Source organism: Phyllobates terribilis, unplaced genomic scaffold (assembly GCF_046119375.1).
Source record: "Phyllobates terribilis strain yellow unplaced genomic scaffold, ASM4611937v1 Scaffold_5__5_contigs__length_657084704, whole genome shotgun sequence".
Lineage (NCBI taxonomy): Eukaryota > Metazoa > Chordata > Amphibia > Anura > Dendrobatidae > Phyllobates > Phyllobates terribilis.
Genome location: NW_027362765.1, coordinates 26,408,746 through 26,420,951, shown reverse-complemented (window position 1 = coordinate 26,420,951; position 12,206 = coordinate 26,408,746). Strand labels below are relative to the sequence as shown.

General features: G+C 46.5%; 1 protein-coding gene across 3 annotated transcripts in view; it reads right to left on the bottom strand.

Moving 5' to 3' along the window:
• LOC141271778 (uncharacterized) overlaps window positions 1-12,206 on the bottom strand; it is a 76,804-nt gene that overhangs the window by 16,807 nt on the left and 47,791 nt on the right. For all 3 annotated transcript variants that reach the window (XM_073681912.1, XM_073681911.1, XM_073681910.1), the window contains 5 exons: window positions 11,792-11,942; window positions 11,483-11,662; window positions 11,275-11,398; window positions 11,094-11,191; window positions 10,818-10,908 (listed from right to left, as the gene is read on the bottom strand). In XM_073681912.1, coding sequence (XP_073538013.1) covers window positions 10,818-10,908; window positions 11,094-11,191; window positions 11,275-11,398; window positions 11,483-11,662; window positions 11,792-11,869 — 571 coding nt within the window. In that variant the 5' untranslated portion in view covers window positions 11,870-11,942. The remainder of the gene's footprint in view (window positions 1-10,817; window positions 10,909-11,093; window positions 11,192-11,274; window positions 11,399-11,482; window positions 11,663-11,791; window positions 11,943-12,206) is intronic.

The following is a 12,206-nucleotide window of genomic DNA, read 5'->3' as shown; positions in this document are numbered from 1 at the left end:
TCCTCAGGAACTCCCGAAGCTCCTCCCCCACTAAAGGTACCAAACTGTGGATGGTAACCGTATGCACCAAAGAAAGGTGACCTGCCAGTGGATTCTTGACAATGATTATTAATGGCAAATTCTACCAGCGGTAAATAGGATACCCAATCCTCCTGATTTTCGGAGACGAAACACTAGAAGTAGGTCTCCAAATTCTGATTGACGCGCTCGGTCTGTCCATTCGACTGAGGGTGGAAGGTAGAGGAAAAGGACAGATGCACCCCTAGTCGAGAACAGAATGCCTTCCAGAACTTGGAAACAAACTAGGTCCCCCGATCTGACACCACATCGGAGGGAACCCCGTAAAGCTTCACAATCTCATTTATAAAGACCTGAGCAAGTGTCTTGGCATTAGGAAGTGCAGGTAACGTGACGAAGTGAACCATTTACTGAACCTATCTACAACCACCAAAACCACAGTTTTGCCTGCAGAAACCAGTAGATCATTAATAAAATACATGGACAAGTGTGTCTATTGCCTACTAGAGATAGCTAGTGGCAGAAGAGTACCAGACGGATGGGTATGCAAGACCTTAGAACGCGCGAATACTACAAGCAGATACGTGTTTAATCAAATCCTGATGCAACCCCGGCCACCAAAAATGATGAAAGAGGAGCTCCACAGTTGCCTTACCACCTGGATGACAAGAAAGCACAGAGTTATAATGTTTCTTAATTACTTTGTGGCGAAGATTAGATGGTACAAAGAACAATCCTGAAGGGCAAGAGGCAGGAGCACCCCCCTGAGCCTCCAAAACCTCACCCTCCAATTCAGGATATAATGCCGAAATAACTAACCCCTTCTGTAATATCGGGGCAGGGTTCTCATGCCACCAGGGAAGCTCCGGGACAAAGCATCAGCCTTCACATTTTTGACCCCTGGACGAAAAGTGACAACAAAATTGAACCTAGTAAAAAACAGGGACCATCTGGGCTTGCCTAGGGTTGAGACGTTTAGCTGACTGAAGATATGACAGGTTCTTATGGTCAGTAATAAGATCCAGTCTTCCAGATGAAGTCCTCTTCTCCTAACCTCCTTTTTATACCGGAGCACATACCAAATATGCCTCTCCTCTCACATTATCCCCCCTCTCCCTCCCGCCATGCCTTAGAATACTTTCCACATTTTGTCTCAGTAATAATAAAGAAAGTTAAAACTATGTACATTTCACATTAGTGCAATATATCTGTGGTTTCAAAAAATATTCGCCACTGCCCTGCCCTCCGACAAGGGCACATATTGAACCTAGTAAAAAACAGGGACCATCTGGGCACATAGAATCCGTATGTTTCGCAGCGACTCCTCCCTCATCTGTCCAATATTTTCCTCCTGAAAAAGAGAAAACCATGCCACAATAGACCAACAATAGGAATCAGATTAATCCCATACCAAAAATGAAGAGGGTAGAGAAATGGAGGTGAGGGGCGAAAAATAAAAGCCCGCCCCTCCTACTCACATGTCCAAGACTATATAAATGCTTGCACAGAATGCTCTACAGGTGACCCCTCCTCGAGCAAGCTATCCTAATTGCCAAATAGTCACTGCAAAACAATAAAGAGTCTGTTTAACAAATGTCCTCAGCCGACCGCTCCATTGAGGAGTATTTTTACCTCCGTGGTAGTCCCTCAATCTTTGGCTTGTAGAGATTTCACATTAACGTCAATCCATTGTGTGGCCTCTTCTGGCTCCACAAAAAAGAAGACTTTATCCATAGCTACCACTCGCAGTTTGGCAGGGAACATCATTGAGTATGTTACACCTAGTTCTCTGAGGCGTCTTTTTACTCCTCCAAATTGCATACGCTGCTTCTGGACAACTACCGAATAATCAGGGTATATGCCAATCCGTTGGCCATTCATTGTAATTTCATCACTCTCCCTTGCTTTGCGGATAATGATGTCCCTATCCCTATAGAGAAGCAGCCTTGCAATTATAACTCGCGGTCCTTTGCCCGGAGGTTGCGGCTGCGTGGGCACCCTGTGTGCCCGCTCCACAGCGTAAAATTTAGTGAGAGTCTGCTCCAATCTGCTCTCTCAGCCACTTCTCAACAAATTCAGTGGGATCTCTTCCCTCAGTCTTTTCCGGAAGTCCGACTATCCTAACATTGTTTCTTCTGGATCGGTTTTCCAGATCGTCGTTTTTTTGCCATAACTTCAGAAACTTGTTGTTTAAACTGCTTTTCAGACTTTGTGAGTTTATTAATCCGATCCTCGGCCTCTCCCACTCTGGTTTCCACCTCTCCAGTCCTGGTGTTAACCTTGTGCATGTCTTTTTTTATGGTGGCCACTTCAGATTGTAAGCCCAGAACTTGCTGTATTAAAGTAGTTTGTGCCTCTTTACATAAAGACACCACAGCGAACACGTCCTTAAGAGTGGGGTTCTCCTGTATGTCACACTCCTCCTGTGCTGCCACAGACACCATCTCCCCATCGGTGTTACTGCTCCCTGGGGACATTCCTCCTTCCCGCTCAGCCTCTGGCACCATCACTTCTTCCCTGTCCTCCTCCTCCCCTCCATCTGACTCCAGCTGTTCGGTGCTCTCCACATTGCGGGCATACCTCTCCAGCTTCGCTGCTACATTCATGCGGCGCTGGCAGGCTGCATTAGCCTTGGCCACTTCCTCCCTCTTCTCGGCGCCATCTTGGGAGCTGCTTCCTTCTCCCCAGCCCGCGTCTTTCTGTCTCCGGCGGGTCATTTCGGCTCACTGCAACACTCAGCAGCACTCCCGGTGATCCGCAGCTCTTCCCACACCCTCTGGTCAGCTAAGGCTGGCGGTGGCGGCGGCAGATCGTCCTAATTAGCTAGGCACCGGAGGGAGAGCACGAAGACACCTCCTCTCACATTGCCTACCAGGCTCCGCCCCCTAGGAAAAATCACTTGAAGAGAAATATTATGATGGGCCTCTAAGAGAAAGCGGAGAGTAATTATGCTGTTACTGCTGTTACTACGTGGGGTACCCGGAGCCGGGCCTGTAGATGCTGGGGGTTGTAGTCACAGTGGCGGTGACCCGGTCCGTGACCCAGGTGGTCAATCCAAGGGTAGTAGATGTATATAGGTTATATAATGTCCGACTACGCCACCTGTGGAGTGCGGTTAACAGAGAAAGCCGCTGCGGAACAGTCCTCTGAAGCCGATGGTTTGGCAGCAAGGGTGGTATAACTTCCCACAGGAAGAGTGTAGCTTCAGGGCAGTGTATGTGGATGATGGTGGTTGTGCAGGGTGTCGCGGTGCAGAAATAACCACAGAGTCCGTGCAGTGCAGTCCCAGGGTCTTTACTGGTAGCAATTAGACAGGCCTGGACTGGAGTACTGGCTAGAGATAAGAGTCTGGTCAGTCTGGGAGCAAGCATAGAGTCCTCCTGGGCAGGTGGAGTTGTAGGCCTGCCGTTCTCACTATTCTCTTTGGCTATTCTGCTTGTAGCTGTGATGTAGCCCACGTCCCTGAGAGTAACGTTCTGTGCTCACCCGTATGGCTGGCATCTCGGGCCTTGTGGATGCTTCGCTCCTCCTACTGGTCCCTCGGTGCTGCTGAGCCTCCGGGCGTCTGATGGGGGCCAGGAGACCTGCAATCTTCTGCCCTACGGTATCTGCTGCTGGGCCTGAAGGGTCCCACAGCCTCAGACTCTGGTGTCTGGTCCTCTGTGTAGTCCAGCTAGGACGAGCTATCGCCAGCTCCAGTCCCTAGCTCCTCTCTCCTCGATGTCCTAAACACAACTCCTGACACTAAGCTAAACTAACCCCGCCTCCATATCCAGTTGCCAAGGGGAGGAACTCCCCTTGCTGGCCTGGAGCCCGGAAAATGTTGCATGTATAGTGTACCTGACCAAAAAGGGCCCCCGCTTGCTTCCAGACATGGTATTACCTCTTTTGAGGGAAGCAATACCACTGTGGCAACCAGACCCTCTGGGGTGCCACATTACCTTCGTAGAACCCTGATATCTTATTGGATGAATCTACCTTTTCTTCTGTGCTGCTGAATGTGCTCATATGGTCCCTACACGACCAGGTCCAGTCTTTGTGGCCAAACTTCACTTTTATGATCGACAGCATGAAATGTGCAATGAGGGCCAAGTGTGAATTTCTGTACAATAACAACAGAGTTTCCCTTTATCCTAAATTTTCAATTTCTTTTAAAACTGACTTAACTTCATAGAGGATTGCGATAAGCTACATAGAAAACAATCACACCTGTGCCATGATATATACCTAAGCTGTGTGTGGCTGTTGGCTATTATATACATTTATTCACAGCTGCAGGAGATGTGTTGGCATGCCTCAAGCCCTGGTTTTATGACATCTCTCCATGTCAGACCTTGGCAAAGTGCTGCCCACATGCCACATCCGGCCCTCTGGCTGTTCCAGTCCGGCCCTCGGTCAGAGACAGCCGAGGGGCTGGAAAACAATGGCCCCCGGGCCGCACCGTGCAAGCACTCTTGCTGTCTCCTCTTAAGTCTGTCTCCATCTGCGCCTCCGGCCCATTCCTCCACCAATCAGCGTGTGAGATAGCTGATGCAATAATATCATTTCATCGCGTCTGCTATGTACTCCGGGGAGTCAGTGCACCAGAGACCGGAGCAGAGCCAGAGCGCCGGTAGCACGGAACCGAGGCGAGTATGTGGGGTTCCTTTTTTTCATGTGTATGGGATGTTTGGCTGGACATGGGGAGGCTATGGTGGTCTCATCCCGGACATGGGGAGGCTATGGGGCTCTCATACTGGACATGGGAAGGCTGTGGGGCTCTCATGCTGGACATATAGAGGCTATGGGGCTCTCATGCTGGACATGGGGAGAGGCTGTGAGGCTCTCATGCTGGACATGGGGAGGCTGTGTGGGTCTCATCCTCGACATGGGGAGGCTAGGGGACTCTCATTCTGGGCATTGGAAGAGGCTGTGGGGCCCTCATGCTGGGCATTGGGAGAGGCTGTGGGGCTCTCATGCTGGGCATGGGGAAAGGCTGTGAGGCTCTCATGCTGGACATGGGGAGAGGCTGTGAGGCTCTCATGCTGGACATGGGGAGGCTGTGTGGGTCTCATCCTCGACATGGGGAGGCTAGGGGACTCTCATTCTGGGCATTGGAAGAGGCTGTGGGGCCCTCATGCTGGGCATTGGGAGAGGCTGTGGGGCTCTCATGCTGGGCATGGGGAAAGGCTGTGAGGCTCTCATTCTGGACATGGGGAGAGGCTGTGGGGCTCTCATGCTGGACATGGGGAGATGCTGTGTGGCTCTCATGCTGGACATGGGGAGAGGCTGTGGGGCTCTCATGCTGGACATGGGGAGAGGCTGTGGGGCTCTCATGCTGGACATGGGGAGAGGCTGTGGGGCTCTCATGCTGGACATGGGGAGAGGCTGTGGGGCTCTCAAGCTGGAAATGGGGAGGCTGTGGGGTTCTCAAGCTGGAAATGGGGAGGCTGTGGGACTCTCATGCTGGAGTTTTTGGGGTACTTGTTGTCATCTTTGGGTTTTCGGATAGATCCGGAGAAGATCCATGCAGTCCTTGATTGGGACCGTCCCGAGAATCTGAAGGCTCAACAACGTTTTCTGGGCTTTACTAATTTTCAAAGGAAATTCATCCAAAATTACTCAGTAATTGTGAAACCCCTTACGGACATGACTAAGAAGGGGTCTGATTTTTCCAAATGGTAGGATGCCTCCCTCCAGGCTTTTTCTTCCTTAAAGAATTATTTTGCCACTGCACCTATACTCAGTCAACGAGATGTTTCCCAACCTTTTATTGTGGAAGTGGATGCGTCGTATATGGAGGTTGGGGCTGTGTTGCCTCAGGGTCCATCCCTTGGTAAATGGCATCCATGCTCCTTCTTTTCTAAAAAATTGTCTTCGGCTGAGAGAAATTATGACGTGGGTAATATTGAACTTTTGGCAATCAAATTGGCATTCGAAGAATGGCGACATTGGTTGGAGGGGGCTGTCCATCTCATTACTGACCATAAGAACCTGTCATATCTTCAGTCAGCTAAACGTCTCCACCCTAGGCAAGCCCAGATGGTCCCTGTTTTTTACTAGGTTCAATTTGTGCCCTTGTCGGAGGGCAGGGCGGTGGCAAATATTATTTGAAACCACAGATATATTGCACTAATGTGAAATGTACATAGTTTTAACTTTCTTTATTATTACTGAGACAAAATGTGGAAAGTATTCTAAAGCATGGCGGGAGGGAGAGGGGGGATAACGTGAGAGGAGAGGCATATTTGGTATGTGCTGCGGTATAAAAAGGAGGTTAGGAGAAGAGGACTTCATCTGGATGACTGGATCAGGAGTGGAGAACCCACAGCTCTTAGAGAGCATACAAGGGGTGGAGGAAGAAGGGTGGAAGAGGGGGAAGAGGAGGGGGGAGAGGGGAAGGGGAGGGGGGAGAGTGGAAGGGGAGGGGGGAGGGGGGAAGGGAGGAGGGAATCGACAGCTGGGGAGAGAAATGGTAAAATAAAGGGAATGTTGCTAATTACATATAATGGGTAGTTTTAGAGTTATGAGTTGGAACGTTACGGGTTAGTTTGGAGAAAACAAGAAGGGCGACAATATTTAAATGTGTGCAGGATCGGGGAGCCTCGGTGATATGCCTTTTAGAAACCCATTTACAAAAGGAAACAGCTCACATTATAAACAGAAGGTGGATACAAAAGGCATATCACTCTACTTTCTCCAATTATGCTAGAGGAGTATCAATTTTAATTAATAGATCCACACCCTTTGAAGAAATTGACGCTTATATTGATCCAGAGGGGCAAGGGGTGGCAGTTAAAGGGGTGTTTTTTGGAAAGCCGATGTGCATGGTGGCACTTTACATCCCCCCCCTTATTCTAGCTCTAAAATTAGAGTAATGCGGGAATATGCTGAAAGAGGTAGAGTGATGCTGCTACTAATGGTAGGGGACTTTAATAATGTAGTAGACACTTTTTGGGATCGGAGTAAGAGGCAACTGGGTGTACAAGACAGCACCAATACAGTCTTTGGTAACTTAATTAAAGAAATTGGTTTGATTGATACATGGAGGGCCAGGAATACAGAGAAACGGTGCTACTCATGCCATTCTGCATCATATGGCACGCTATCACGAACAGATTTGGCGTTAGCGGATGGATTGGCAGATGCTATGATAGGAGAGGTACAATATCTCCCTAGGGTGATCTCAGATAATAGTCCAGTTATGGTAACCATTGGGTATGGGCCTCAGAGGGGAGTAGTCAGGGAAGGGTGGAAAATGCATCCTATCTGGTTACAACATCTTAATGTTCAGAAGATAGAGGAGGAAGTGGAAGAATATTTTATTCATAATGACGGTAGTACAGATAAATTAGTTGAGTGGGATGCGATGAAGGCTTTTCTTAAAGGGCTCTTATTTAGAGATATCTGTAGACGTAAATCACAAACTAAAAAAGAAGAAACAGAAAGTCTGGAAGCATTGGGAAGGGCGGAGGAAGAAGCTATAAACAATAACACACCTGAAACACAGCGTGGCCTTAGGAATATGCAGGATAAGATAAATACGATTTTACTAGATAAAATGGCAAAAACACAGGCGTTCCAGAAAGCCAGTTTCTATGCTGAGGGGGAGAAGGTGGGACATCTATTATCCGTTATAGCCTCGGCACAAAGAAGTAACTCGTTTATCTATGAAATGGTGAATGGAAAAGGGAAGACTGTTACAGAGTTGGAGGGGATACTGAAAGTCTTTAGGGACTTTTATAAAAAAAACTTTACTCCTTGGAAGAAAAAATAGCAAATGAGGAGATCGATAATTTCTTGGGGTTAGGATTGCTCCCTAAGCTAAACAACGAAAGCTGAGAGAGGTTGGACTCCCCTATTACTGTGGAGGAGATGGAGATTGCTCTGCATGGCATGACCAATGAGAAGGCCCCGGGTATGGATGGGCTACCGTCAGAAGTATACAAGCAATTTGCAGAACTTTTGCTTCCTAAATTATTAAAAGTATTTGAGGAGGCCAATGAGAGAAGGTTGCTGCCGGCCTCTATGAGGGAGGCGGTGATAGTGGTGATCCCCAAGGAGGAGAAGGACCCCAGAGTACCTGAATCATATAGACCAATCTCATTATTAACAGCTGACGTTAAAATCCTGGCAAAAGTTTTGGCTAATCGGCTAACTGGGGTCATTTCTTCCTTAATACATCCGGATCAGTCGGGGTTCATGCCCAACAGATCTACGGTGGTAAATGTAAGAAGATTGTATCTTAATCTCCAATTGCAGGCTGATAACCCAGGTCGTAGAGTAATCGTCTCACTGGATGCCCAAAAGGCATTTGATAGCGTACGATGGGAATATTTGTGGAGGGTCATGCAAAAATTTGGTTTTGGAACACGGTTTATCGAGTGGGTGCAATTGTTGTATACCCAACCTACGGCCAAAATTAGAGTTAATGGAGCGATGTACTCCTCGTTCCATCTGGGAAGGGGAACCAGACAGGGATGCCCACTGTCGCCGCTCCTCTTTGCCATAGCAATTGAGCCACTAGCTGCAGTTATCAGGGAAGCGAGGGAGGTCCAAGGGTTCAAGTATGGAAGATTGGAGGAAAAAATTGCTCTGTATGCGGATGATCTCTTATTGTTCCTGGGAGATCCATCTGAGTCATTGAGTTGTGCCATGCAGATAATCGAGAGGTTCGGGGTGATATCGGGGCTGAAGATTAATTGGTCCAAATCAGTTTTGTTTAAAGTGGATCGGGAGGTGGAGTGGACAGATAGAGATAAGGAAGCAAATACATTGCAGTGTAAAGAAGTGTTTAAATACTTGGGGATACAGGTATCATTGCCGGTTTCAGAATACCTCAATATCAACTTAGCACCATTACTCAAAAAATTGAAAGCCAAAATAGAGATCTGGACTAAGCTGCATTTAACAGTGGTGGGGAGGATCAACCTTTTTAAAATGATCTTGATGCCCAAGCTGTTGTATGTCCTACATAATGCGCCTATGTGGATATCCAAAAAGAAGTTTAAGTCTTTGAATGTGTTGTTCAGAGCTCTGGTATGGGGGAAGAAGCAGGCAAGAATAAGACTGGAAATCCTTCAAAGACCCAAAGATGAGGGTGGATTGGCGCTGCCGAACCCGGCAGTGTATTTTCTGGCGGCTCAGATTCAGCACTTTAGAGGGTGGTCATGCTCCGGGTCTGGCGGATCTATTAAAAGAACATTGGAACACTACATGGATGAAAGACTGTTACTGGAGGGCCTGGAGGGAGGTGACGTGAAAAGGTTGGGAGAAAACATGCCTACGTTAGATCTCATACATAAAATCTGGAACACACTAAAGAAGGTGAGAGGGGTAAGGGGACTAACCAAGTTTACACCCATATGGAATAATAGTAATCTCCCGGAGATACAAAAAATTGGCACTATAAGAGAGTGGACAGATAGAGGAATAACTTATATGCATCAAATAATGGAGGGGGAAGAACTCAAACCTTTCTCACAGTTGCAGAGTGAATTCCTACTGCCAAAAACAGAATGGTATCACTACGGGCAGGTTAAACATGCAATTAGATCCCAAAGAGTCAAACAACGACTGGTAGTGGAGGCAGATCTGGTACTGGAGTATATTTGTCAGGAGGGGGGTACCAGGGGAGTAATCTCGGGTACGTATAGAGATGTTCTGCATACATTTCTTCTGGAGTTTCCACTGAGAGCCAAGAGTAAATGGGAAGTGGAAGTGGGATACATAAGAGATGATATATGGGAGAACATCCTGGAGTATATACCCAAGCTTTCCATGAGCGATCCTGCAAGACTGTCACACATTTATGTAATTCATAGAGTTTATAGGTCACTGCTAATAATGCACAAAATGGGGTTGAGGAGAAACTCAGAGTGCCCAAGATGTGGAAATGGTGAGGCAGGTATATTCCACATGATGTGGGCGTGCCCTAGGCTATCAACGTTCTGGTCTGGGGTACTTGCTATGATTGAAGGGTCGTATGGATGCGGTGTCTCTGGAGACCCTGTTACATGCTTGCTGGGCTATGTGGAAGAAATTTTAGCTGATAAAAATAAAAAAATAGCCATTGCTAGGTTACTTTACTGCACCAGGAAATTAATTGCAAGAAATTGGACTGGGGCTGATCCCCCCTCGGGTGAAGAATATTCTAAGCGGGTAGCGCACATTATACAGTTGGAAAGAGGTATATATGAAAAAAGAGGGAAACAGAATATATATGAAAAAATGTGGATGCCATGGATACAATATAAGGGACTGTGAGAGGAATGATTCCAAACCTGTAAGATACTTTATAAACTACTACTTGCACAATGAACTTCTGGGTTTCTACCATAAAGGGTAATTGAGAATTACTTTGTTTTTATGATATAACAGAGGGGAGGGGAATGCTGTCGTGGCGGGTGGGGGGATTGAGGGTTTGATTGGATATGTTATATTTCTTATTGTATTCTGATGCCTTGAGTAATATTGTCTAATCAGAATATGTTCAATAAAAATGTATTTGATTAAGAAAAAAATGATTTTTCCTAACTTCTCAGCACATTCTACTTATGCAGTCATTTGGCTTAGTAGTTTACAGATCTGGGCAGGTAAGGGTCAGCATTTTCTGATGCCAGGAGGTTGGTGGATCCTCCAGGTTGTAATCTCTATAGAAGAAGGGCTTTCAATACCCAAAGTAATTTAAAAAGTATTGGGTGGCGGAACATCAGGGATATAACAGCAGAATGGTGATCATATGATTGTCTGATAAAGCAGTGAAAGCTGATGACTGAGAAGAATCTGTGACTTCTCTGTATTTAGTGGTCACTGCTCACCTGGATAGTCATATGTAGGAATCTCCTCTTTACACCGCTCATCATCCCACACATATGTCTCTGTAGTATCAATATGGGTCAGATCTTCACCCTGAAACAAATATTGTAAAAGTCACAGACAGATGGAGAAGTCACATCTATGATCAGCTCTAATCCTGCCATCTCCATCGTTCTCATTACACAAGTATAAAACATATAATATAAGACTGAGCAAAAGACCTTCACAGCTGTCTACACATCATAGGGGAGATCTCATGACACCTTCTCTCCATCTACCTGATGATCCTGAGGAACATTGGGATCTTCTTGTTTACAGTCCTGTGGAAGAAGAGGATGGGGACATCTCTCTGGTGTTGTCCTCTTACTGGATAGAACTGGAGAAAACACAAACAGGGAATTAATTCATTCTTTACATACAGATAATTATAGGACGTGTTTATTTAGTCCTGTCTATTACCAGGTGATGTGAGGGGCTGGGGAACCTCCATCATGACGTCCTTGTACAGATCCTTGTGTCCTTCTAAATACTCCCACTCCTCCATGGAGAAATAGACAGCAACATCCTGACACCTTATAGGAACCTGACACATACAATGATACGGTCATCACCCACATTCCCTTCATAGCAATACCGTATAACGTCCCAGTATTCCCAGCAGTGTCACCTCTCCAGTCAGCAGCTCAATCATCTTGTAGGCGAGTTCTAGGATCTTCTGGCCAGTGATGTCCTCATGTATAAGGGGGTGAGGTGGAGGCCAAGTGATTGGGCTCAGGGGTCTTCCCCATCCCTCAGACACAGGGTCCTGACAGAGTTCACTAGAGGTCTTCTTCACTACTATGTAATCCTGGTTATGGAGAGACACATTAATAAATCTCACTACAGACATTTCCAGAGTCCTCACCTCTCCAGTTCTGTCCATCTGTTATTCCCATAGATAAGAATGATGTAATGTGACGTCATCAGAATCTCTCACCTCTCCAGTAAGCCGGGAGATAATCTCTAGGGTGAGGTGTAATATCCTCTCCACCATTTTGTTCTTCTCCATATCCATCCTTGATGGGTAAATCAGAAAAATTGTCTAGATATAGAAGAACTCCACTGGGAAGATCTGCTATGGTAGGGACCTGAATGTGAAGAAAATGAGCCGATGTAACATCATAAAGAATTCCATGTAATAATACAATAACTGGAGATAATAAGAGGAAACATGATGAAATAAAATTTGCAGATTTAATATTCTCTCATCTCGTACAGAGTGGAGCATAAGTTGAATTGCTGACCAAGTCATCTCCTCCATTCTCCCAATCACTGGCTATGATGGCCTTTGCTTCAACAACTAATTGGCCACAGGTATCAAGATTGTTGGGACTGAGCAGGAAATAGAGAGA